The 27987-nt window shown below is 43.5% G+C and overlaps 1 protein-coding gene across 10 annotated transcripts in view; it reads left to right on the forward strand.

Moving 5' to 3' along the window:
* The window catches only part of LOC139368980 (pleckstrin homology domain-containing family A member 7-like), a 163663-nt gene that overhangs the window by 97104 nt on the left and 38572 nt on the right, over positions 1 to 27987 (forward strand). For 7 of the 10 annotated variants that reach the window (XM_071108517.1, XM_071108524.1, XM_071108534.1 and 4 more), the window contains exons 5-9: positions 2731 to 2845; positions 12700 to 12804; positions 14089 to 14161; positions 18023 to 18123; positions 26625 to 26806. In XM_071108517.1, the coding sequence (XP_070964618.1) occupies positions 2731 to 2845; positions 12700 to 12804; positions 14089 to 14161; positions 18023 to 18123; positions 26625 to 26806 (576 nt within the window). Of the gene's footprint in view, positions 1 to 2730; positions 2846 to 9170; positions 9498 to 12699; positions 12805 to 14088; positions 14162 to 18022; positions 18124 to 26624; positions 26807 to 27987 lie in introns of those variants that run through there. The other 3 variants (XM_071108593.1, XM_071108585.1, XM_071108576.1) reach the window with 3 other exon arrangements.

Consider the following 27987-nt stretch of genomic DNA (forward strand, 5'->3'; position numbering starts at 1 on the left):
TACTTTTGACCAGAGCCCATAGGGTTAGGGTAAAGGTTAGGGCTCTGCTCAAAAGTAGTGCACTAGGGTGCCGTTGGGGATGCACCCCGTAAGTGTTTTCTTCCCCTCTCATGACGACAAAGTAAATGTCTGAGTCAGATCTGCGTTACAAGGTTTCTATACAGCGAAGCGCTGAGGAATTCTGTGTGTGCAGATGGAAAGATTTGACTATTTGTTTCTTGTGTTTATGGACATGAAGGGTTTTGTGGGTCTCCTTGTGCATTTGTAGGTTTTGTTTCAGTGAATATATTAGTTTCTGTTTTCCATCGGATAATGAAGTCGTATTTTCATTTGATGTGATTTGTTTTGCCTCCATTTCAGTCACACATTTCAGACTGAGCCTTTAGTTTTTAACACTTATCCTCTCGTTTTAGTAGCTTCAAAGGTTTTGCTGATAGTTCATCTAAGGCAGTGGTATTCAAACTGTTTTAGCGTGGGCCCCATTTTCTTCCTGCCAGAATTTCTGGTGTCGCCATTTTTTCCCTCCAAGAATTACTGGCAACCCCACCCAACCCCACTTCAAATCTAATGACACAACCTTAAAATGGGTACATTCAGATTTTTAAATAACACAATTTTCAATTCATTGTATTTTAATCTCTTATCAAAATAAAAAATAATACAATTGTATTTGAATACCACTGATCTTAAGGCTAAGCTATAATAGTTTTGCCTTTTAGGTCATAATGAATAAGATTGTATGGACCGATTTGAGATCAGCACTCTTACTCAAAGACGCTTTGTGGATAGGGGCCCAGTGCATTGTGGGAGGAGGTGATGATTTCTCTCAGGTGATGGCCTAGTTGGCTAGCCGCCCACAACATCGCATCACTTCCTGACAGATGAGTTCGCTCTATCCATATCCTGTGAGAGAAACCCCAGATGAGTGTCTGTGTGTCTGTTTGTAACATGAGCTGGTCAGTATGTGGTAGGTAATCCTTTCTAATGCTGCTTTTTTTGAAAGATATTATGTCGTAGAACTGCAGAAGTGTTCCACTTTCTGGGGGACCGAGTTTTGAAATCAGTGGAATTAGACTATGATAGCTAAGGAGATGGAGAAGATTCTGGCATTTGATCGCAAAATGCAGAGGGAGTCGAAAAGAGAACACACAGAAGGCTGTTGTATAATACACCTGTCTCCGGATTACATCTTAAAACTAAGGGCAACCATGGCATCCGTGACAGAGAGGGAGAAGCGTGCATCCATGTATACGGGTAAGATAATCTAGCTAGCTACCTTTTTCAGATATTACTCATTTTACATTTTGTCACAGTTGTTTTCATTTCAAGTTAAAGTGTTAGTTGTCTGGCTTGCTAGCTAACGTTACATGTCTGTGTAGTAATATTATTTGTATCCCAGAACCATTTGCATAAGCTAGTTATAGCCTAATGTTAGGTAGCTAACATTGAACCTGGTTGGTTAGCTACCTGCAGATTCGTGCAGGTTAGTAAGGTTATGAGATGGGATTATGTTTCATTGTTTAGCTAGCTAGCTACATGTCTAAAAGACTGTACTATGCAAGTAACCATTTCAATAGAATGTTCATGATGTCACTACGACAACTGGCCGGTGTCAGGAAACGTTGGCAAAAAAGCGTAATTAAATTGTTGCAGCCACCAATGCATCACAACAGCCTAACCAGCTCTGCTAGGGTGAGTAAAATGGTCAGAGTGTGCTGTTCTCTCATTTGTCTGGAAGTAGCTAGCCAACATTAGCCAGTTAGGTGCTTGACTGCTGTTATGATGTCAGAACGCTCAGATCAACCCTGTCTAGTGTGAGCTAGATTTGCAGAGTTTGATGAATTGCACTGCCCCGTGGGTAACCTTTTGTGTTGGGAGCGGCAATTTATACTATCGACTTCAATTGAACTTCCACTCCTGTCCACACAGGGGTTCGCATTTGCCTCCGAAATCACTGCATCCACAGGACACAATTCACCTCCCGTGAATTGTGTCCTGTGGATGCAGTGATTTCGGAGTCCGTGGGCACATGTGCAGATTGGAGCGGACGCTCGATATTGCTTCTTTTTGTTTCAGCGAACCTAGCGGACGAGGCGGAGGGTGGACATTAGGATTAAGATTAGAGGACTCCTGTCAGAGGACAATGAAGAGCCTTTTAGATTGATTTCTTTCTGATGAAGTCAAGCTGTGCTCTGACTTTTAGTAAAAATGATACATTATTAGTCATGCCCATATAGTTATTGATATCGAGTGCAAGGATTGCTAATCTGGGCCTGTGTTCAATAAGCGTCTCAGAGGAGGAGTGCTGATTTTTTTAAGATCAGGTCCCCTCCTGTCCATGTAATCCTATTCATTATGACCTAAAGGCTAAACTGATCCTAGATATCAGCACACGTTAGGAACATGGGCCCTGAGGCTTGAAAGAGAGCTGTTCTGGTGAAAGTTCAGACATCTCCACAGAACACCATTCTGTCCTTGGCCTCCAGGGTGTGTGTTCAGTCTACGAGTCGTGTGTGTGTGTGTGTGTGTGTGTGTGTGTGTGTGTGTGTGTGTGTGTGTGTGTGTGTGTGTCGCATCCTCTACCGGGTGTCTCAATGACACTCTGTGTACACAAACACACACCTACACACACACACAGTTTGTCTCTCCCTCAAGTTGTCTTAATACACACACAGACCCGGTCATGTCTGCTCTGTGTGACCCTGTGCTGCTGTCTCTGTTTCTCACCAGGCCCGGCGGCCGCATGTCAAACCCCCAGCAAGCCGACTTGAGGCCCTCCAGCACCATCAGCGAGGCTTCCACCGCCGTCACCAACTCCACCGTGGACACCACCTCGGGGTCAAAGGTCAGTCCCAAATCCTTGTTGATTTATTCTCTCCCAATCCTCTTCAATTTGACATTACGTTTTGAGATGACGTTATCTTTTTGAAGCGCAAACGATATGGAGCGTTTCTGTTTCGATTCTGGCCTTCCTGTATTATACCTATGCTAAAAAAAAAATATTCTACTGAGTCATTTACTTGTTTTTAATTATTTCTTATTGTAGCATTGTCAAGAAGGAACCCGTAAGCATTTCGCTGGACGATGTATCCCTTATACAGTGGGGCAAAAAGTATTTAGTCAGACACCAATTGTGTAAGTTCTCCCACTTAAAAAGATGAGAGGCCTGTAATTTTCATCATAGATACACTTCAACTATGACAGACAAAATGAGAAAAAAAATCCAGAAAATCACATTGTAGGATTTTTAATGAATTTATTTGCAAATTATGGTGGAAAATAAGTATTTGGTCAATAATAAAAGTTTATCTCAATACTTTGTTATATACTCTTTGTTGGCAATGACAGAGGTCAAAAAGTCTTCACAAGGTTTTCACACACTGTTGCTGGTATTTTGGCCCATTCCTCCATGCAGATCTCCTCTAGAGCAGTGACGTTTTGGGGCTGTTGCTGGGCAACACGGACTTTCAACTCCCTCCAAAGAATTTCTATGGGGTTGAGATTTGGAGACTGGCTAGGCCACTCCTTACGAAGCCACTCCTTTGTTGCCTGGGCGTTGTGTTTGGGATCATTGTCATGCTGAAAGACCCAGCCACGTTTCATCTTCAATGCCCTTGCTGATGGAAGGAGGTTTTCACTCAAAATCTCACGATACATGGCCCCATTCATTCTTTCCTTTACACGGATCAGTCGTCCTGGTCCCTTTGCAGAAAAACAGCCCCAAAGCATGATGTTTCCACCCCCATGCTTCACAATAGGTATGGTGTTCTTTGGATGCAACTCAGCATTCTTTGTCCTCCAAACATGACGAGTTGAGTTTTGACCAAAAAGTTATATTTTGGTTTCATCTGACCATATGACATTCTCCCAATCTTCTTCTGGATCATCCAAATGCTCTCTAGCAAACTTTAGACGGGCCTGGACATGTACTGGCTTAAGCAGGGGGACACGTCTGGCACTGCAGGATTTGAGTCCCTGGCGGCGTAGTGTGTTACTGATGGTAGGCTTTGTTACTTTGGTCCCAGCTCTCTGCAGGTCATTCACTAGATCCCCTCGTGTGGTTCTGGGATTTTTGCTCACCGTTCTTGTGATAATTTTGACCCCATGGGGTGAGATCTTGCGTGGAGCCCCAGATCGAGGGACATTATCAGTGGTCTTGTATGTCTTCCATTTCCTAATAATTGCTCCCACAGTTGATTTCATCAAACCAAGCTGCTTACCTATTGCAGATTTCAGTCTTCCCAGTCTGGTGCAGGTCTACAATTTTGTTTCTGGTGTCCTTTGACAGCTCTTTGGTCTTGGCCATAGTGGAGTTTGGAGTGTGACTGTTTGAGGTTGTGGACAGGTGTCTTTTATACTGATAACAAGTTCAAACAGGTGCCATTAATACAGGTAACGAGTGGAGGACAGAGGAGCCTCTTAAAGAAGAAGTTACAGGTCTGTGAGAGCCAGAAATCTTGCTTGTTTGTAGGTGACCAAATACTTATTTTCCACCATAATTTGCAAATAAATTCATAAAGAATCCTACAATGTGATTTTCTGGATTGTTTTCCTAATTTTGTCTGTCATAGTTGAAGTGTACCTATGATGAAAATTACAGGCCTCTCTCATCTTTTTAAGTGGGAGAACTTGCACAATTGGTGGCTGACTAAATACGTGTTTGCCCCACTGTATATTACGATAGCATTGTCTATCGACGACGATTGACTGCCTTTGTTGATGGTGACGACATCGTGACGTGACAGACGATGGATGTTTTAGTCTATTTGAACTTGACTGGCACTGCACAATAACGAACGGAGTCTCCTAAAATAAAGTGGTGATCCTAACTGACCTAAGACAGACATTTTTACTAGGATTAAATGTCAGGAATTGTGAAAAACTGAGTTTAAATGTATTTGGCTAAGGTGTATGTAAACTTCCGACTTCAACTGTATATCCTCTAACTATGGCAGTAAAACTAGTTTAGTTTACCTTTTTAGGTACAACTTAAACAACTTTTTAGGTGCAACTTAAAAATGTGTATCTACTGTATGGCGGTGGATAGAAATGAGCTGGCTGTGGCAAGCTACTCACCATCAAACCCCAATGCCTGCTCTCTCTCACGTTGTGACCTAGGGCTGAGTTCAACCAGCAGCTCGTAGAGCGCCCTCTTCAGGAAACCCATTGAACTTTTTTTTAATGACCGCAAATGAGCATACGCATTTGTTTATTCTGTGTACAGTACCAGTCAAAAGTTTGAACACACCTACTCTATCCCGTGTTTATCTTCTTTTTTTTCTTTCTTAAAAAAAAACAAAACATTTCTACATTGTAGAATCATTAAGAAGACATCGCAGCTAAGAAATAACACTAATGGGAATCATGTAGTAAAACAAAAGTGTTAAAGATATCAAAATATATTTTAGATTCTTCAAAGTCGCCACCCTTTGCCTTGACAGATTTGCACACGCTTGGCATTCTCTCGTCCAGCTTCACCTGGAATGCTTTTTCCAACCGTCCTCAAGGAGTTCCCACATATGCTGAGCACTTGTTTGCTGCTTTTCCTTCACTCTGCGGTCCAACTCATCCCGAACCATCTTAATTGGGTTGAGGTTTGGTGATTTGTGGAGGCCAGGTCATCTGATGCAGCACTCCATCACTTCCCTTCTTGGTCAAATAGCCCTTACACAGCCTGGAGGTGCACAAACCAAATGGGGTGGCATATTGCTGCAGAATGCTGTTGTAGCCATGCTGGTTAATTATGCCTTCAATTCTAAATAAATCACCGACAGTGTCACCAGAACACCTCCTCCTCCATGCTTCACGGTAGGAACCACACATGCGGAGATCATCCGTTCACCTACTCTGCGTCTCACAAAGACACGGCAGTTGGAACCAAAAATCTCAAATTTGTCCATTGCTCGTGTTTCTTGGCAAGTCTCTTGTTCTTATTGGTGTCTTTTAGTAGTAGTTTCTTTGCAGCAATTCGACCATGAAGGCTTAATTCACGCAGCCTCCTCTGAACAGTTGGTGTTGAGATGTGTCTGTTACTTGAACTCTGAAGCATTTATTTGGGCTGCAATTTCTGAGGCTGGTAACTCTAATGAACATATCCTCTGCAGCAGAGGTAACTCTGGGTCTTCCTTTCCTGTGGCGATCCTCATGAGAGCGAGGTTCATCATAGCGCTTGATGGTTTTTGTGACTGCACTTGAAGAAACTTTCAAAGTTCTTGAAATTTTACATATTAACTGACCTTCATGTCTTAAAGTAATGATGGACTGTTTTTTCTCTTTGCTTATTTGAGCTGTGTTTGCCATAATATGGACTTGGTCCTTTACCAAATCTTCTGTATGCCACCCCTACCTTGTCACAACACAACTGATTGGCTCAAACACATTAAGAAGGAAAGAAATTCCACAAATACATTTTTAGCAAGGCACACCTGTTAATTGAATACATTCCAGGTGACGACCTCATGAAGCTGGTTGAGAGAATGCCAAGAGTGTGCAAAGCTGTCAAGGCAAAGGGTGGCTACTTTGAAGAATCTTAAATATATTTTGATTTGTTTAACACTTTTTTTGGTTATTACAAGATTCCATATGTGTTGTTTCATAGTTTTGATGTCTTCGCTATTATTCTACAATGTAGAAAATAGTCAAAATGCAGAAAAACCCTTGACCGTGTAAGTGTGTCCAAACTTTTGACCAACACTGTATATAATATCGTCTCTTTTATCCCTGGAATAAAGACCGATACAAATATTTCTGTGAATGGGTAATATCTGCCGACAATATTGGTCAAACGATTTATCGGTCAGGGACTGTATATAGGGAAAAGTAATTAACGACGGGCATTAGCTGAGGATGAATGGCTCGGTGGGCTTCTCTCACACACCTTTGACCAAGACCCCATTAAAAGCCACCAGACAGTGGACAGGGGGTTTGAGTGGAGAGGAGGGGGGGCTTCTGTCTGCCCGTAGGAGGCTGGTTTAATTAATGTCGCAGACTCCAGAGGGGGGAAAGTTAGACGTGTGGATCTGACGGAATTAGACTGCGTCTGTGTGTTTATGGAATTGTGCAGGTTGAGGGTGAATGTGACAGGGCAAGAGTGTGTGTGTTTGTGCGTTTTGTGTGTGTCAAGTGTAAAATTTGTGCCCGTTTGCGTGTCAGGTGTATGGCGAATGACAAGTTGTGTGTGTGTGTGGCTCAACATAACAAGCTCGGGGCCTTCTCTCCAGGCTCTACTGTGACCCCGGCAGAACAGTCAAGCCGATTTCAAGCCGCAGGTGGGATACACCTGATGCTCACCCCCCTGCCCCATTTATAACTTGAAAGGCGATTAACTCCCTAACTTTCACTTTGAAGACTGGTCTTAGTGGCATTACTTCCCCATGTACCTTTTTAAGGCTTTTTGCGTAAAGCCAAGAGAACAGGCTACTGTAGCCTTAGCATGAAATGAGCTCTCTCTCATTCCTTTCTCTTGCTCTGTCTCGCTCTCTCTCTTTTGCTCCTTATCTCCCCCTCTCTGGCAGAGGATGGGAGAGCACACACACACACACAAACACACACAGACACACACACTGCTTCTCTTTCTTACACACACCACTAACCAGAGGTAAATCATGTCCACCCCATCAACAGGTGGACTCTGATTGAATGTGGCACACAGGGAGAGGATCGGGCATCCATCACACTGGGGCTCATCAGTTACCATGACGAGAGACCACAGCTTTTCGCCACCGCAACCCTTTTCCCTTTATTGTGCAGTACAAAAAGTAGTGCACTATGTAGAGGACAGGGTGCAGTTTGGGATGCAACCCAGGTGATCCCACCCATTCCCCACCCCCTCCCTCCATAAGGGATCAAGCAATATCCTTTGCTTTACTGATGAACATCAGCACTAAACCGCTGCATCGCTTTCCAGAAGCATGAGTCATGCTTTTCCTCTGTGTGTGTGTGCTGTTACGACATTAAAAAAAAAAGGATAAAAATTGGTGAGCCAGAACAGGTATTCATTACTTTTGTTTCGTCGGCATTCCTGAAAATAAGCACCAATATGTCTGTGCCAGACGGTTCCCAGATTCTGTTTCCTTATGTGAAGTCTTTGTCAAAGAGATGTCTTCTCTTTAAACTCTTCAAGGCAGTGTGAAGGTATTGTCACCACATAGTTAATTGCAGACAAATACATACTGAAACGGACTGTAAAGAGTATGTAGCGTGTACAGTGCATTGGGAAAACTATTCAGACCCCTTCCTTTCCCCCCCATTTTGTTACGTTACAGCCTTATTCTAAAAAATGTATTTTTTAAATAAAAAATCTCATTAATTTACACACAATACCCCATAATGACGTAGCAAATACAGGTTTTCAGACATTTTTGCAAATGTATTAAAACAGAAATACCTTCTTTACATACGTATTCAGACCCTTTGCTATGAGACTCGAAATTGAGCTCGGGTGCATCCTGTTGACAGTGCATGTCAGAAGAAAACACCAAGCCATGAGGTCGAAGGAATTGTCTGTAGAGCTCCGAGACAGGATTGTGTCGAGGCACAGATCTGAGGAATGGTACCAAAACATTTCTCCAACATTGACTGTCCCCAGCATTGACTGTCCCCAAGTGGTCTCCTTCATTCTTAAATGGAAGAAGTTTGGAACCACCAAGACCCTTTCTAGGGCTGAAGACCTTGCCAAACTGCAATCGAGCGAGAAGGGCCTTGGTCAAGGAGGTGACCAAGAACCCAATGGTCAATCTGACAGAGCTCCAGAGTTCCTCTGTGGAGATGGGATAATCTTCTAGAAGGACAACTATCTCTACAGCACTCCACAAATCAGGCCTTTATGGTAGAGTGGCCAGACGGAAGCCACTCCTCAGTAAAAGGCACATGAAAGCCCGCTTGGAGTTTACCAAAAGGCACCTAAAGGACTCGCATCGCAGACCATGAGAAACAAGATTCTCTGGTCTGATGAAACCAAGATTGAACCCTTTGGCCTGAATGCCAAGAGTCACGTCTGGAGGAAACATGGCACCATCCCTACAGTGAAGCATGGTGGTGGCAGCATCATGCTGTGGGGTTGTTTTTCAGTTGCAGGGACTGGGCGACTAGTCAGGATCGAGGGAAAGATAAACAGAGCAAAGTACAGAGAGATCCTTGATGAAAACCCGCTACAGAGTGCTCAGGACCTCACTGGGACAAAGGTTCACCTTCCAACAGGACAACAGCCCAAAGCACAAGCCCTAAGCCAAGACCACACAAGAGTGGCTTCGGGACAAGTCTCTGAATGTCCTTGAGTGGCCCAGGCAGAGCCCGGACTTTTGAACCCGATCCAACCTCTTCTGGAGAGACCTGAAAGTAGCTGTGCAGCGACGCTCCCCATCCAACCTGAAAGAGCTTGGGAGGATCTGCAGAGACGAATGGGAGAAACTCCCCAAATACAGGTGTGCCAAGCTTGTAGCGTCATACCTAAGAAAACTCGAGGCTGTAATCACTGCCAAAGGAGCTTCAACAAAGTAGTGAGTAAAGTTTTTTTTTTTCTCTTTTTCTTTTTCCATAAATGTATTTTAAAAATTGAAACCCAGTTGTTGCTTTGTCGCTATGGGGTATTGTGTGTAGATTGAGGGGGATTTTTTTTTAAATATACATTTTAGAATAAGGGTTAACATAACAAAATGTGGAAAAAGTGAAGGAGTCTGAATACTTTCCGACTGTGCTGTCTATAGCCTTTCACTGACAAAAAACGAATCTTACATTAGAGACTCTATTGTATGGTGTGATATACAGTTATACAGTTACATTTCTGTTGGCGCTAATATCACTCCCATATTTCCACGAGTTTACCCGGCCTTAAAATAGACTATATTAAACTACGTAGACAAGGGAGTCTGTTGTGACAGCTCTTCTGGCGTTTAGTGTCTACCTTCCACGCTTGGTCAGCAGTGGTTCTTATAATCGTGTAATTAGACATGTTTTTCTTCTTCTTCTTCCCACCAGCTGTAGAGCTGTAGCGCTAGCGCCCCCGAGCTTCCGACAACGCCACTAAAGCACTTGTAGCCGTCACACCCCGCCAGTTAAACCAAACCCCTCAGCCGTAACTCCCTGCTCAGGTTTGGGATAGAAATGATGGGAGGTGGTGTGTGGGAGGTGGTGTGTGGGAGGTGGTGTGTGGGAGGTGGTGTGTGGGAGGGGGTGTGTGGGAGGGGGTGTGCGTGTGGGAGGTGGTGTGTGTGTGTGTGTAGGGTACAGGATACATCACGGCCTGTAGTGTACTCTATATATACACACACACACACACGGCTTGCCTCACGTCACATCACTGACATGCCAGGGGAGTTGAGTGAGGCTTTTCTTTGTGATGTTGATAGGCTCGTTTAACGCTGCAATTAAGGTACTGGAATGACGAGTGTTGCAGTTCAGCGACACGCACATGTGGTATCCGGGCCATGTTGCATAAATGATACGCTTCGCTCCATTTTCGTCAATGGGTTATAGGTTATAGGTTATAGGTTATAATTCAGGTCATAGGGATGCATGCATATACAGCTCCACTGAGGTAAATCACGCCCACCCCATCAACAGATGGACCCAGACTATATTTGAATGTGGCACATTCCATTAATGCTTCGGTGTGTGTGTATGTAAATGCATTTGAGGAACTTTAAGCTTGTGAATTGCTGTCCGTCTGTCTGTGTTTGTATGTGCTGTATGTATGACTTGTGGCTGGTGCGTGTGATAGGGTCGACCGAGATCTCTTTAGTCGAGCGGTCACTATTTTAGTTTTTTTTTCTTTCATGGCGCACAAGACGGCTGTCTGATTCGCACCTGTGTCCAGTGGACTAATCCATTGCGGAGGTCAAGGGGATGGCACAGACGTGATACTGAAATTGTATATGGATATGTTTACCCCAAAAATAATGGTACAACACTAGTATATCTAATATTACTTTATAACAAATGCGCTTTCTCCCGCGATGGATACGGTTGCTGTCCGCGGTTCTGAAACGATCTTCAGCGCGCCGTAGAATATGGCGCCTTTCCCTATGTTGCTATGTGCATAATAGCAAAGTTAACCAGCGTGTTGGGGTCGAGAGCAATGCAGCGAAGGCAGCAGCAGCAGAGACAAGGAAACAGCCCTTGCCTTAGCCTAATTGTCTAAGAAAATTGAGGAGAGAGGAAATTAGGTCTATTTTCAATCGCCTAACTATTAAATGTGCCTGGCTCTATAAATCATCCACATACACTACCAGTCAAAAGTTTGGACACTGACTCATTCAAGGGTTTTTCTTTATTTTTACTATTTTCTACATTGTAGAATAATAGTGAAGACGTCCAAACTGTGAAATAACACATATGGAATCATGTCTTAACCAAAAAAGTGTTAAACAAATCAATCGCTTTTTTTCTTTGAGATTCTTCAAAGTAGCAACCCTTTGCCTTGATGACAGCGTTGCACACCCTTGGCATTCTCTCAACCAGCTTCACGAGGTAGTCATCTAGCATGCATTTAAATCAAGCGTGTGTCTGTCTATATATGGAAAAATACGTTTTTAAACATTTCAACCCGTTGATTGGTCGAAAGAATAGATGTTTTACATTTTTAGTCAGAGACATCCCTAGCGTGTGGTGTGTGTATGTGATCTGTGTGCAGACGTGTCTGCGTGTTTCCATGAATGTATTGTGTCTGTATGTTGGTAGTGTCAACCTTGCACTCGTGTGCGGCGCATGCGTGGTTGATTCATGGCCCTTACCCAGCAGCTGTGTCTCACTAATGGCCGACGAATCGATCTTCACCCAAGGAGGGGATCACACAGACACACACAACCCGGAGGGCATCATTCAGCCTCCACAAGCTGTCCTGTTGACGGCTACCTCTATAACATATTTAGAAAAACGTGAGCTGGCGCACACCCAGAAAAGAGTTTGTGTGGAGGTGCTGACTAACGGCCAATAAACTATCAAGGGTCAGACCCTGAGGAAGGCACAGTGATGCCGAAACGTTGGTAAATAACAATTAAATTGCTGGGAGATTACACATGGCGTGTGTGACTTTCTTTATTTTGATCGTTTATAGGCTACCTCTATAACCTCGTCAGCTGTAACTATATGCTCACGATCACTACCGCTGTAGACCATTACCAGCAGGCAATGGGCCCGAACCGCCATGTCAGACCTAGTTGAACTTTCATCACCTCCTGGTTAGTCAGAAGAGCAGTGGGCTCACCCACCCCTCCACCCCCTCAATGGTTCCTCCCGAGGTGTATTGCTTTAAAACTCATGGGAGTACTTTTCTTCTTCTCTTGTTATTTGTGTGGGTGAGAGTTTGGCTTATGGTAAACTATTGTCACAAATAGATTTTGCGCTTGCTTAAAAATTCTACTTAATTGGATTGGGTCAACCAATCAGAACATACTGTAAAATGTGTGACGTGAAACTTAAAAAAAAAATATATATATATTTTTTTTTAAAGAACTTTACGAGCAAACGGCATTTCTTCTTTTGTATCATGCTAAGTATTCCAACTCGCCGACAAGAGACCGCCGTGTGCTGTCATGGCCGCCTGCGCTTTTAGTTGTCTAGTCAATGAAATCGATCGATCTGTATCCCCTTTTCAAGTATGACTTTGAAATGGAGGATGGAACAGTAGAAGCTAAATTGTCAGGGCTGGTGAGGTCAAAGTTGAAATAACTAACCAGTATGCTGGATGTGTGTGTCCTATAGGGATCCAGGTCCAGTGGGAGGGTGCACAGTTTTGGGAAGCGAGAGCAGTCCATCAAGAGGAACCCCAATGTCCCCGTGGTGGTGAGAGGATGGCTCTACAAACAGGTAAGCAACACATGCACACACATTCACGTGCACACGTATGCATACCTACACGTACAAAGGCGCGCACACCTAATACGACTAATGAAACTTGAAACGCGCGAACGCGCGCGCACACACACACACACACACACACACACACACACTGTCTATCAGGGTTGAGGAGAGGTTTGGGAAGTACTTGCATTGGTTGACATGGCAACAGAGGTCATAGACACATCACATGGACACATCACATGGACATGCATTGGGTTGCTTTTCAAAAACAGGATAGAGCTCATTGGTTGATAGGTGTCTGTAGGACAATACTGATTGGCTGATAGTGGGACAAGCAAGCCAATGGAGCTGATAGACATGGCTGTCAGTTGATTGGTCGACCGGAACTCTGGTTACAAAGCTCATCGGTTGACACACGAAGGGCTGCGGAATCTACAGGATACTGTCGATTGGTTAGTAGAGACACACAGAGACTCATAGGATAGAGCCCATTGGTTGATAGGTGTCTGTAGGACAACATGATTGGATAAACTGGTAGCTGGTTGTATGGAACATATTGTATACGTTTTTTTTTGTACACAGTCCCAAATGACACCCTATTCCATATATAGTGCACTACTTTTTACTAGAGCTGATTACATGTAGGGCACCAAATAAGAAATAGTGTGTACTATTTGTGATACACACAGCGTCTTAATGAGCTCCAGGGTTGACCTTTTGAACCCTGTTTGTCTGCCAGGTAGACGGATGTGACTTTGCCCTCGCTGGAACTCGGAAAAGCCAGCACTGTCACATTTTTATAAAACTCTAAGAGAAAAGAGAAGCCCAATGCAATTATCTTTAACTGACAGACACGCATTATCTGTGGAAACACACAAACACCCACACAGAAAGACATGCTCGCGCTCTTTCTCTCTCTCTTTCTCTCTCTCTCTCTCTCTCTCACTGTCAGGCACGCACGCACCACACACACACACTCACGCGCACACACTCACTTCTAACGGAACTCTATTCAAACACCAAATAAGTTTCCTCCCAAACAAACTCCCTATCATGACAATGGGGACATGAACACACGCTCTTCCTACCAGGGACAATATTCAAACAGGCAGCACTTAATTACAGTGTGTGGCGTGTGCGCACGCATGTGTGTGATCTGTTTTGAAGTGCGTTTTTCCCTTCTATCTTTCATCATTCCCCTGGCTGCAAGTGTGTTTGAAAAGCGATGGCAGGCATCGCAGGGCCAATAAAGGAGTGTAGGCCTGACTTCTCTCTGACTTTCTTTTGCAGGACGGCTCTGGAATGAGGCTTTGGAAGAGGAAGTGGTTTGTGCTGGCTGACTACTGTCTGTTCTACTATAAAGGTGAGATGGTTTTGTGTGTGTGTGGTGTTGTGTGCGTGTGTGTGCGCGCGCTCTAGGGGAGATGTGACGTGGTATTTTAGTGCTGTAAGTGTAGACCTGATGATTGATGACTTCATAAGCCTGTAAAGTTTTCAAGATGGACTACTTTCATTACAGAGCAAGACTGGGATGATGATTATGATGATGATGATGTGTTCAAATCAGATCCACATGTCCTATTGGCTGAGCTAGAAGAGAGGCCAATTGGAGCACAACGGAAGCTATTTATAGTCAAAGTTTCATAAAAGGGCCTTTCTCGAGACTAGACGACAATCTGGGATCTTGGCTGGGCCTTGTGAGTGAATGGGTTTGCCGAACGAGCCTGGAGATAAACCACGCCCATTACACTTTTTTACTTTGGTTTAATCTCACTGTGCTTGTTCTCGCCACATCTTGGCGACGCCAACGAGGGCTCATCGTTCCAGACCACTGGTAGTCTAAAGTTGAGTCCCAAATGGCACTCTGTGCCCTGTTTAGTACTATACTTGTGGTCAAAAGAAGTGAACTATACAGGAGAAGTAGTGCACTACTCCGAGAATAGGGTGGCATTTGGGGCACGGCCTCTCCTGATCCCTAGCCACTGTCCCACACGTGAACAGGTTCTCAATGTTGCCCTAACGTTAGGAGAGGGTTGGGAGAGCGTTATGTAAGAGATTGGAAGCAGAATGTCTCGAGTTGATGAGGGAGCCAGAGGTTTAATCAGTGGTTAATCTGATGTGTATCCCGAGGTCTCGCTCTTCATTTTTCTCTCGCCTTCACTATCTCTCCCTGCGTCACTCTCTTGCTGTCTAAACCCTTCTCGCTCACGTACTCTCTATCACTTTTACTCCTTCCCCCGCTCTCTCACCCTCTTCCTCCATATTTCTCTCTCTCTCTCTCCCCTCTCTCTTCATCTTCATCCTGCTCCCATTTTACTCATCTCTTTCGGCCGCCATCGACTCTTTCCCTGTTTCTCGCTCTTATTAATCTGTTCATTTCTCTGCGTTAAGGTGTGTATGTGTGTGTGCAGACAAAAGGACGAGGCCCCATGTGGAGAATTTCTCCTCCAAAGCTCCTTGAATTTATTTTTAACCAATTACTCTTTAATCCAGACCCCCCCCCCCCCCCCCCCACCCCCACCTTCACTTATCAACCAAACATTCCAATCCACCACACACACACAACCACATGTTTTCGCGCACACACACACACACATTCTAGCACTCTGTCACAATGTGCAGCGGTGGAAACACTCCCCCCATGAGAGTTGTCCCTTTTTTTATTTATAGCGACGTGAGCTAATTAAGATATGAGCAGGCTCTAGTGTCAGAAGGGGCACACAGTGGCATGACACTGAGCTGCCCAAACCGGGCAGAGGACGGCCGTGGTATGAACCCGGCCAATGCCAACTGGATGGGCGGAGAGCGATTTAGTGGAGTGGCAGTGTAGTGCCTGTTTGGGTAAGGGGGGGGGGGTTTAGTGGTTTGGCAGAGTACTGCCACATGGGTGTCAGGGGAGGGGAGTTTTTCTTTTTCACTATCCAAAATGATTAGTGGGTCGTAAGTGACATCTCTCTCTCTCTATGTATCTCTGTCTCTCCTCTGTCTATCTCGCTCTCTCACTTCAGTAGACTTTCTTGACATGGCAAGTTAAATGACTGACATTGTCAAAGTAGACTTATAACGAAAGGATGGTGGGACCATTGGCAATAAGGCATCTCAAAACTAGTAGCAGCTGTGGTAATGGGTTTTCAATTAACAGCAACGACAACAACGATATGAATGAAAATAACAATACATTCAATGCAAGTAGTAGAGCGGTCTCAACATGACGTGGCGTGAAAGCCTAAACAAAACCAAATGGGAAATATTATTGACGTTGCACTTTTCACTGGCTAACTCCTCAGGTGGAGGCCCAATTCTGTTCTTACATGTGAGTTTTTCTTTGCACTTGGAATACAGTCTTATAAAACTCAGCATGCAGTATTTTGATTGGATTTGTCCCATTTGCTGAATTCATTATTGGAGAGTGGACCCCATACTTCGCTACCCTCTTAGAGCAATTGGTTCTATTTTAAAGCATTGAATGCTTTTCTACCTTTGTCTCTCAGCTGTGAAAGCTACCTGTGAAAGCTACCAGTGTTGCTGATATTTAGTCCTAGATACGTGTCGTTTTTTTAGGTGTGTTCTATTAGAACTGTGTCCAAATATAATTTCTATTTGTCATCCTGATTTCCAGACCTATTTTGGAATATCATTATATATATATATATTAGGTTAACTGTCTGAGCCCAGGTCTGACAGAACCTGTGCAGATGATCTAGATGCTGCTGTAACCCCTCCTTAGTGGCAGACAGCAGCACCAGGTCACCTGCGTACAGCAGACACTTGATTTCAGAGTCGGGTAAGGTGAGACCAGGTGCTGCAGATTCTTCTACTGTTTCTTTTGCCAATTCATTCATGTAGATGTTAAATAGTGTTGGACTTATTGAGCAGCCCTGTTTCACTCCACGTCTCTGAGAGAAGACGTCTGTTTGCTTGTTGCCAATTTGACCCGCACATTTGTTTTTAAGTGTACATTTGATTTAATAGCATCTTATGATCCTATGATCCCCCGATACCTCTTTGTATTAGTTTATTTAAAAAATACCTTTGTGCTCGAAAAATGAGTAGATTTTGCCTTTGTTTTGGTCTACTTGTTTGTCAATTAGAGTGTGGCGGGTATAAATGTGGTCTGTCGAGCAGTAATTTGTTAGAAATCCAATTTCTGCTTCGGCTTCTGCTCAGGACGTTGTGTTAATCAAGGAAATTAGGTAGTCTGCTATTTATGATACTGCAGAGAATTTGCTGTTAACGCAAATCCCTCTAATTATTTGGATCATATTTGTCTCCGTTTTTTATAGATTGGTGTGATCAATCCTTTGTTCCAAATATCGGGGAAAATGCCTGCAGTGAGGATAATGTTGAAGAGTATAGCCAATTTGAATTTGTGGTCTGTATATTTGATCATTTCATTTAAAATACCGTCCGCACCACAGGTCTTTTTTTGGGTTGGAGAGTGTACAGTTAATTATTGTTCTGTAATTGAGGTATCCACAGGATTCTTACTTGTCATTTTTTCTTGTATATATTGTTGTTCTGGGCTCTTTGTTTTATTGCTGTAGAGGTTTGCAAAGTGATTTCTTCACATATCAGCATATTGCATAGCCAATTCCTCATGATGAGGTTTATTTAATTTATCCCAGTTTTCCCAGAAGTGGTTTGATTCTATGGATTCCTCAATTCCATCCAGGGGATTTCTAATGAGCGGATCCTTTTTTGTCCTTAGGGTTTGTATTGCTTCAGTGTTTCCCCGTGTTGAAGACGTATATTTCTGTTGTCTGGTTCGCTGTGTTTTTGATTAGATATATTTCTCAATGACTTTCTTAGATTTTTGTAATTATTTATCAAACTATTTTTCATTCTCAATTATTTTTGGTTTGCTCTTATGTGTCTTTATATTAGCCAAGGAGGCTAATTTGTCAAATATAAAGTTTGTTCCAAACTTCCAAATGTACACCTTCATTGCTGTAGGAGAATGTTAAGGCTACGAAGTTGTCCAGGAGCGATTTGAATTTTTTAGGGTACTAATTGCTTTTATGGTAGATTTCTGTACTGTTAGCACTCCATCTATAGACCTTTTTAGTGGCATGTAATTTATTGGTCCGTGATGCTTCATGGTTGTGTTCCGCTCTTCTCAGATGCCCTGTGATTTTACTGTGGTTGAGCTCTCTTTTCTTTCTTTTCTTTCTCTCGATGTTCTTTCTCTCTCCTGTCTTTCTTTCTTTCCCCCCTCCCCTAACAGACAGCAGGGAGGAGTCAGTCCTGGGTAGTATTCCTCTGCCCAGCTATGTCGTCTCAGCCGTGGAGCCTGAGGACCACATCAGCCGCAAGTACGCCTTCAAGGTAAGACTCAGAGTTCGCCTCTTAACAGGACTTATGTGTAGTCTTTTTAATGTTTTTTACATTTAAATTTTTATTCATTTGACTAATGTAATATGCCATGGCTTTATGTCGTCTCTGTTCCACTGGTTTACATTTGTAAGCGACGCAACGTTTCTGCCTGCTGTTAAAATACAACTAGTTTTATTGCTTTTATTACTCAACAGCGGCTTGTTGACTGATTTAGATTATGGACTGAATATGATTTGGTTCTCTGCTTCATATTTGGCCAACCGCTGGCTTTAGAGGCATTGCGTCACCGTGAGGTCACTATGCTCACAGGGAGAATTCTGTCAATCAATGATGGACGATATTCTGGATAATAAGCCAATCAGATATTTAATTGCACCCATCCTCCCCTTTTAATTGGCTATTGAGGATTTCAAATCAAATCAAATTTGTCACGTGTGCCGAATTCAATACGGTATTGAAATGCTTACAGTCCGCTTAACCAACAATGCAGTTCAAGAAGTAGAGTTAAGAAAATATTGACTAAATAAACTAAAGTCAAATCAAATAAAAAAAAAGTAACACGATAATTACATAACAATAACGATGCTACAGTATATACAGGGTATACCGATACTGAGTCAATGTGCGGGGGTACAGGTTAGTTGAGGTCATTTGTAAAGTGACAATGCATAGCTTAACAGTAGCAGCAGTGTAAAAACAAAGGGAGGGTCAATGTAAATTGTCTGGGCGGCCATTTGATCAATTGTTCAGCAGTCTTATGGCTTGGGGGTAGAAGCTGTTGAGGAGCCTTTTGGACCTAGACTTGGCGCGCCGGTACCGCTTGCCGTGCGGTAGCAGAGAGAACAGTCTATGACTAGGGTGGCTGGAGTCTTTGACTATTTTACTTTGGGGCCTTCCTCTGACACCGCCTAATGTATAGGTTGTTGATCAAATTGGATTCTCTGTGTTGGTCGCTTTTTAGCTTTCTAATTTGCTTGTCTACTAAATGAATATATTTTTAAAAAATAATAAGAAAGGTATTTTCTCCACAATGCCTCCAACCGTAGGTTTTCTCTACAGACATGTTATAGGTATAGTACTACAGTATATCATTTAGGACTCCCTGCCTATGCCATAGAGCTACTGTGCCTTCCGAAAGAAAATAGGGTTAATATAAATTTACATTTGTCAATGATCTACACAAACTATTCTGTCAAAGTGGAAGAAAAATTCTAACATTTGTATATAAAAAAAAAGAATCAATCCATGTTAGAATCATCTTTGGCAGTGATTACAGATGTGAGCCTTTCTGGGTAGGTTTCTAAGCGCTTTCCACACCTGGATTGTGCAGAATTTGCCATTTATTAGTTTTAAAATTCTTGAAGCTCTGTCAAATTGGTTGTTGATCATTGCCAGACTACCATTTTCAGGTCTTGCCATAGATTTTCAAGTAGATTTTTGTCGAAATTGTAACTCGGTCACTCTTCTTGAAAAACTAATTCGGTGTAGATTTAACTTTGTGTTTATGGTTATTGTCCTGCTGAAAGGTGAATTAATCTCCCAGTGTCTGGTGGAAAGCAGACTAAACCAGGTTTTCCTCTAGGATTTTGCCTGTGCTTAGTTCCATTCAGTTTCTTTTTTTTATCCTGAAAAACTCCCCAGTCCTTAAAGATTACAAGCATACCCATAACATGATGCAGCCACCACTATGCTTGAAAATATGGAGAGTGGTACTCAGCAATGTAATGTTTGGGCCAAATCCAATACAAAACACTTTGTATTCAGGACAGAAAGTGAATTGCTTTGCCACGTTTTTTGCAGTATTACTTTAGTGCCTTGTTGCAAACAGGATACATGTTTTGGAATATTTTTATTATGTACAGGCTTCTTTTTACTCTGTCAATTAGGGTTAGTATTGTGGAGTAACTACAATGCTGTTTATCAATTCTAAGTTTTATCCTATCACAGCCATTAAATTCTTAAAACTGTAACTGTTCTAAAGTCACTATTGGCCTCATGGTGAAGTCCCTAAGCGGTTTCCTTCCTCTCCAGCAACTGAGTTAGGGTGGACGCCTGTATCTTTGTAGTGACTGGGTGTATTGATACACCATCTAAAGTGTAATTAATACATTCACCATGAAAAAAAGGGATATTCAATGTCGGCTTTTTTTTTTACCCATCTACCAATAAGTGCCTTTCTTTGTGAGACATTGGAAAATCTCCCTGGTCTTTGTGATTGGATCTGTGTTTGAAATTCACTTCTCTCCTTACAGATAATTGTATGTGTGGGGTACAGAGATGAGGTAGTCATTCAAAAATCATGTTAAACACTATTATTGCAACTTATTATGTGACTTGTTAAGCACATTTTTACTCCTGAACTTATTTCGGCTTAGCATAACAAAGCGGTTGAATACTTATTGACTCAAGACATTTCAGATTTTCATTTTTTATTAATTTGTAAACACTTATAACAACATAATTCCACTTTGACATTATGGGGTAATGTGTGGAGGCCAGTGACAAAACATGTCAATTTAATTCCATTTTAAATTCAGGCTGTAACACAACAAATTGCGGGAAAAAGTAAAAGGGTTATGAATTATTTCTGAAGGCTCTGTATACAAGTGACAGAGACTGTAGTGCTAGCTGTATATCTGTGGTTGGTTCTAGATTACCCACATCTTTCTCTAATGTCCTCTGCTAGTGGTTTCATTCCCACAGGAAGCCAAGTGTGGTTCCGTTATGTTTCCTTTCACCACTACATATACAGCCTTGCCTCTGTTGTCATGCAGAGCCAATAGGGGTTTAGGTTTCAGTCTATTGGCTGTATGACAGACGGTAGGCCTGGCTGGTTGTAATAATGTAGGCCAGTCAGTGACTGATACAACCAGTCGGTCTCCTAGTAATGTAGGGTTTCTTTTCCTGGTTCAAAAAGGGGTTTAGGTGGTGGGCGTGGCAGGGGTCGGCCCCTTCGGCACGGCTGACTTTTAGTGAACATTTCAGTGGCCCCCGTCTTGCCGGTGTGGAGAATTTCCTGCAATTTCCAATTTCCTGCAATTGTACAAATTTCTCCATGGAGCTGAGAGAAAATTTAGCAGTTTTAAAGAAAATTTCCCGCGATTTTATGCCTTTTGCTATGGCTAATACTGTGTTCTATCGCTCAAACATAATAACAAAATCTATTCTCCCTGCCTTGTCTAGGTTTTATTTTGGTTATTGTTAGTTTTCAAAGATTATATTCTAAGAAAATGTATAGGTCATTTTTTTCCTACATACTTTATCTTCATTTAGTCGTTCAGTTTACACTGAAAGTGTTTATTTTTTACACAGTTTGGATTTCAATGGCAGAAAGATCCCTGTAATGCCTCCAATCTCCGCCCCTCTGGCTGATGACATGTATTTGTTATTTCAATGTTAATTCAATGTTTCCTCCCTAACCAGACCACCCTGACCCTAAAAAGGCAGTGTTTTCTCAACAGTGGTTCTACGGTTGCGTATGGTTTCTAGCCCAATACAAGAACACCTGATTCTACTCTCTTCTATTCCTAATCACTGAACCCCTTTCCTTAGTTGAACACTGTGTACTTGTGTTGGGCTGAAATGAAACAGTCTTGGTGTTACCCAGCAAGGTTGCAAAGTTCTGGTAACTTTCCCCCAAAGAAATTCCTAGGGTTTCCCAGTAGTTCCAGTTGGCCCGTAATCAGTAGGGGGGATAAGCAGGAAATCAGGAATCCTTTTCCGGGAAAACCTAGGAAATTTTGGGGAAAGTTACCGGAATTTGGCAAACACTGCTGTCCAGTTGTCGTATTGTAGTTTCTGCCTCATCTGGTGGTGTTTTCTGTTGTTAACTTTTCACTCTACTGATGCAGTGAGAAAGGCTCGTAAAGGGACTCAGTTTGCAGTTACACTGCAAGCCAAATGTAATTGAATGCAGAGTGGAGATTTGGCCTGGCGATTTTAGGCTCGACTGGAATGGCTCGGTAATCTACTCTTAAGCCCTTATCAGAGAGACGGGTTATATTTGAGCCGCTGCACTCTTGTGCAATCTGTCCCACTGCTGTGAGTGTGCGTGTGAGGTCGGAGGGAGAGGCAGGGGTCAATAGAGAATGGCTAGCTTGTGTTTCCTGCCTCCCTGAACCCGAGATTCTGTTACTGCCATGGAAGAGTTGGGAGAATGTTAGGAGGACTGTTGTCGTCGTCCCCCGTCGATACCTGTAACCCAATCCTGTCAGGACCACTCTCCAGTGTCTCTCTAGAGTGGCGTGTGTGTGTGTGTGTGTGTGTGTGTGTGTGTGTGTGTGTGTGTGTGTGTGTGTGTGTGTGTGTGTGTGTGTGTGTGTGTGTGTGTGTGTGTGTGTGTGTGTGTGTGTGTGTGTGTGTGTGTGTGTGTGTGTGTGTGTGTGTGTGTGTGTTTTATGTCATCTGGTTAGTTTGTTTGTGCTGCAACCATTGACCACCACAGTGAGTTAGTACTACTTGTGTTCATCTGACTACTTCATCCCCCCCAAAAATGTTTCCCCATGGTTAAAAACCTTACTTTCCCACCCTGCCCCTCCACAGTAGAGCCAACCAATCTAGATAGAAGGCTGGTACCCCTCTCCCCTATTCGCTGAACTCTGTTCCCTCTCCCCTATTCGCTGAACTCTGTTCCCTCTCTTGTTTCTATTGGTGGGCTGCCTCGCTGGGACCCTGCGAGTGTGCGAGGTCGTCCAATTGAAACCCAAGTGCACCGTCCTCTCATAAATAGGTACCGCCCTCACAACCTATTGAACTTTACCTGAGTTACTGCTTTTGCCATGTCATTTACCTTCAGTGTGTGGTTGGAGAAAGGCTAAATATATACAGCGCCGTGTATATTTGTCATGGTTTGGAGCATGTTTTGAGAGTGGTGTGCCTTTTTGGACGTGGTTGTGGTTTCCCTCCATTTTATCTGTCTTGTATGATCTCATTCACTCGTGCCTCTGGTTCTGTGTGTTGGCTGAACTCTGCTTTGTCTTATATCCAGCATGCCACTCGTGGAGGTAGATCGATTTTATTTTATTTAAGTGGAATAAACATACATTTTTTTCACCTCTTATGCAGTCTATTTTGGAATGCACTTAGAACCTTCTAGCCTGGTCCCAGATCGGTTTCAAATGAAACGTTTCTTTATAGAGCACATTTCTCGCAGGGGATGCATTTCAAGGTGCTTAACAAGTGTCTGTGCCGTCTTGCTCGAGGATGTGAATATTCCGTATAATAACTTTTTTAACGACTGTTCGAGGTTATTAGCCTGGTGCCAATTCTGTTTGTGCCGTCTTGCCGACTCCTATTTTTTAAAATATTTTTTTATTTAACCCTGTGGGGATAGTCGAGCAGTAGGAGTTGTCAAGACGGCACAAACAGAATTGGCACCAGGCTCATAACCTTCAACAGTCGTTAAGCAACACTTGGTATACAGAATATAGTTCCTATATCCATTTCCATTATGCCAATGGTTTCCCCAAAGCAGAAAGGTTTTTCGAGATTGCGGATTCCAGAACGTACCGTGCGAGCCGTGCCTTCATTCTGAGCGTTTATTGCTGTAAAAGTATTTCCACGTTATCGCAGCTTGGAGGCCATGGCTACGTCCCAAATGGCATCCTATTCCCTACATACTACACTACTTTTGATAGGGCTCTGGTGAAATAAGTAGTGCACTGTGTAGGGAATGGATAAGCCCCCTTTCCAGATAAGCCCCCCCCCCCCCCCCCCAGGCTTATCTGGAAAGCACAATAAGAAGGCTTTGAATAGACGGGACACACACAAAAAAGGCCTGCGTGTCTGAGAGGGGCTGGGGAGAGGAATAAGAGGACTGCTGCTATTGTTAGCCTTCCTGTCTGGGAGTACAGGCTGGCTATTTTTGAGGAGGAGAGCTGAGGGGGAAGGGAGACTTGCCCAGGGTGAGCAGTGTGCTTTCTCTGTGGAGGTGTGGTGGTCACACAGTGCACTTGAATGTCCCACGCAGCCTCTTCCCTGTAGCAGGAATGCTATGAGGCTGTGGTAAGGAATGTTATAAGAGACCAGGCACTGTCTGCACATTCTTTCATTGGTCTGAAAAGGCAGGGCAGGTATTGGATAATTACAGCGACAGGGTAGCTGTTGGGATAGGTTGATAGATGGGTGGGTGCACGCGTGTGTATGGTGTGCACGTACACCCGACCATGATATAGAACTATATTAGAGAGCAGCTTGTCCAGACCGCTGAAGAGGCTGGAGAGTGAGTGAGGGGAGATTAGACAGCTGATTAACACAGCAGCAGTCTGAGCCCCCCCCACGCGTGGCCTTGCCAGTAGCTACGTCGGGCCTTCTGTTGCTACACTGTAGTGTACGGAATAAGGTGAAGCTGTCTGTAGATGCTGATCTCAGGTCAGTTTCCCCACCTATGGTTAAGGTTAAAGGTTAGGGGAAGCTGATCCTAGGTCTCGGGGCAACATCACCCTGTTCCACAGTGTACACTACAGGCCGAACCTTAGACCAGCCAGGGAGGAGATTTAAAGACCTCCCCAGGGGGTAGAGGCAGCCTTCTGGCCCGACCTTCTCCAACCACTGCCTGGGGCCAAGAGGCTTACCGTTACACCCCGGTCATCCTGCAGGAGCACGGTCTGTCTGTGTGTTTGTTTATGTGTGTACATCACAGGCGGCCGGCGGCTCCTTCATTGGTGAGGACGGACTCGTAGTAATGGCTGGAGCGGAATCAATGGAATGGTATCCAACACATCAAACATGTGGTTTCCATGTGTTTGGTGGTATTCCATTCCAGCTATTATTATGAGCCCGTCCTCCCCTCAGCAGCCCCGTGTGTGTGTGTGTGTGTGTGTGTATAGTGTTGCAGGGGTTTTCACGCCACGAACAACACCCATGCCTCAACTTGAAAAGCCATGTTTTTATCAAACGTCGAGTCAGGCAAAATCTAAAAAAAAGATGCCAACACTCAAATGAAGAAATCACACCCATTTCACACCCGCTTGGCAATCTGTTACCTTGCTTTGTCTAGATCCAACTAAAACCCATGAGTCCTGAATGGCACCCTGTTGACTACATTTGACCAAGGCCCTGGTCAGAAGTAGTGGACTAATGCCATTTGGCATTATTGGGTTTTAGTTGGATCTGGACTCTGATAAGACAAAAAGGCATGGGTGTATTCATTAGCACACACTGTAGCAAAACGTTTTGCTACGGGAGAAAGGGAAACAAGCGTTTTTTATTGGACAAATTCAGGTAGGTCCCTCTCCATTTCAGCCGGTTTGCTTCAGCTTGGTTTGCTAGTGAATACACCCCATATATATTGGCTCTTTGTTACATGATGGCATGAGTGATTGCCTCAATAATTGCTTTTTTGCGGTGCCAGTGATAGCCGTCTCCTACCTAACGAAAACGGCCTCTTGAAATATTGGTGTTGCTTCTTCATAGACTACAATCCAGTAATGACCCCCCCCCCCCCCCCCCCCAAAAGGAATGGGCTGGTGGAAGGAAAATGGTGGAAACTCCCTCCAACCATGCTTACGTCAAACCAATGCTTGTAAATGTATGAGAGGGAGTGAACGAGTGAACACTTCTGGGGTGAAGTCTGGGAGAATCTTAACTCGGCCATAGAGATTTGGCCTGCGTGCTGATTCTCCATCCTTCTCCCAAAGTGTGCACTTGCGTACTCCCCGGGGGTGGATTTTAAAAGCATTGGAATGGTGTATTTGTTGACTATTGTAAGGGGGGAGTTTCCACCATTGTTAAATCCATGATGGGAAGTGTGCAAGTGCACACTTTGGGGAAAAGTGTGGGGAATCAGAATGCCCCATAGAGACCAGCATAAGACAAGTATGTATAAACAAGCATAGAATAGGCCCAGTACAAACAATTCGCGAGCATGTTGAAAATAGCAATGTCATGGTTGAAGTTCTATCACAATGGCTCCTTCTATGCTTGCTTGCTTGTTGATTGGCTTACACTGCCCTCTGTCGTGGGTTGGATTGGATCTTTTTAATTCTTGTTATGTCACTCATGCTACTGTGTCTTGGTCGGTATTGATGTCTCTCTCTCCTTCTCCATTGGCTAGAGTACTCTGTCGCTTTTCTCTGTTATTCTATTGGCTGGCTGGCTGGCTTTTGTCTCTATTGGCTAGTATCTCTGTTTCTCTATTGGCCAACACAGATAGGTCTCTTTTCCTATTGGCTAATGCTGATTTGACTCTCTATTTTTTTTCTCTCTATTGGCTGACTTGAATTTGTTTGTCTCCATGGGAAGACATTGGTTGATGTCCCTATTTCTCTTAATTGTTCAACACTTCTCTATCCATCTCGTTCATGGTTGGGGTCAATTCAGTTCTCAATTCAGTTCATAGTAGACCCTTTTTTGTTTGTGAATTACATATAAATTCACCTGAAATAACTGAATTCAAAACTTGGTTGACCCCAACCTTGCTATCTATCCCATTGGCCAGACACCCCGTCCATCATTCTTCTTCAGTCTGACCCTCCCTCTCTCCTCTCCCATAGGCCAACCACACGGGCATGCGCTCGTACATTTACAACCGGAGCACTGTGATTGACTCGCAGGCGGAGCACGGCGGCATGCGGACGTACTTCTTCAGCGCCGACACGCAGGAGGACGTGAACGGCTGGGTGAAGGCCATGAACCAGGCGGCGCTGATGCAGAACCAAACCGACAGCCTCAAGAGGTAGGTGTAGTACGGAAGTTAGCCCTAGACACTGATCCTGGGTCAGTTTTGCATTACCGCCGCCAATGGTTAAGGTTCGGATCCGGGGGCGCAACGGCCGTCAAAATTGATAAATGGTCCAAAATCTATTTCTGATAAATCTTAACGGCTGCGTACTGGTGTAAGATACTCAACTCTTATAGATTATTTTATTTTATTTATCCATCAAATAATGGATTTATATTGACTGTATTATAGCGAATGAACAATGAGAGACAGGGAATGAATGGGATCCAGACATTTTGGTGGGACTTCAGGTGTTCAATATAATGTGAAATATGCCATTATTTCTTCGTGAAGTGATTCATGGCAACTTTTTTTAAACCGCATATGGCCCTTTTCAAATGTTTTGCTATTATATTGCTAGAAATATAACGTTTGTAAATAACAACCAATTTGCATTTACATACAGGCACAAATTCATATAATTAGCATGAAATTACTCTTTATCCAACCAGCTCTTTCTAAGTTACCACTCCAAAGAGAATTTGTACCCCACATGTCATCTAGAATATTAAACAAGGCAGAAATGTTTTGTACCAAAAATGTCCACACGTTGTGAACATCGTCTCATTAGAATTAACCAATGCATATTTATTTGACAGTAAGGGGAAAGATCAAAAAGTTGCGCGATTGACCCAGAATATCTGCTTTCTTTTCCGAGAGGCCGACCGTTATTCGCATGATCATCTAATCAAGCCTCAACAGGTTTCCGTCCCCACGGAGTGAAACGCTTACTGTGCGTAGACCGTTTTTCTCTTCTCTCGTCATTTAGTTGCCGTGTCAGTGCATTCCATACCCTGTCCATATGTCAACGCTGATGAAACGCCTGGGTCGAAACCTTTTTCGACCTTTCCGACAATGCCCCCATCCTTTCGAGACATGGTTTCACACTTTCCCCCCCCCCAATAGTAAAGTCCAGGAGAAAAGGGTGGTTTGCACGGGCAACCGTTTGGATATTGTCTGTTTTCTATTTTGAACGAAAGTCAATGAAGTTGCAATTAGTTGACAAATAGATGATCCACTTCTCAAACACAGCCAAAGGATGGCGAAGAGGTGTATTCTCAGATGGGCCGTGCTACTGTACGTAAGGGGAAAGTTCACCATGGAGCCCAGAGGTACGCTGCCTTGGACCGAACCTC

This window comes from Oncorhynchus clarkii, chromosome 2 (assembly GCF_045791955.1).
Source record: "Oncorhynchus clarkii lewisi isolate Uvic-CL-2024 chromosome 2, UVic_Ocla_1.0, whole genome shotgun sequence".
NCBI classification, from domain to species: Eukaryota; Metazoa; Chordata; class Actinopteri; order Salmoniformes; family Salmonidae; genus Oncorhynchus; species Oncorhynchus clarkii.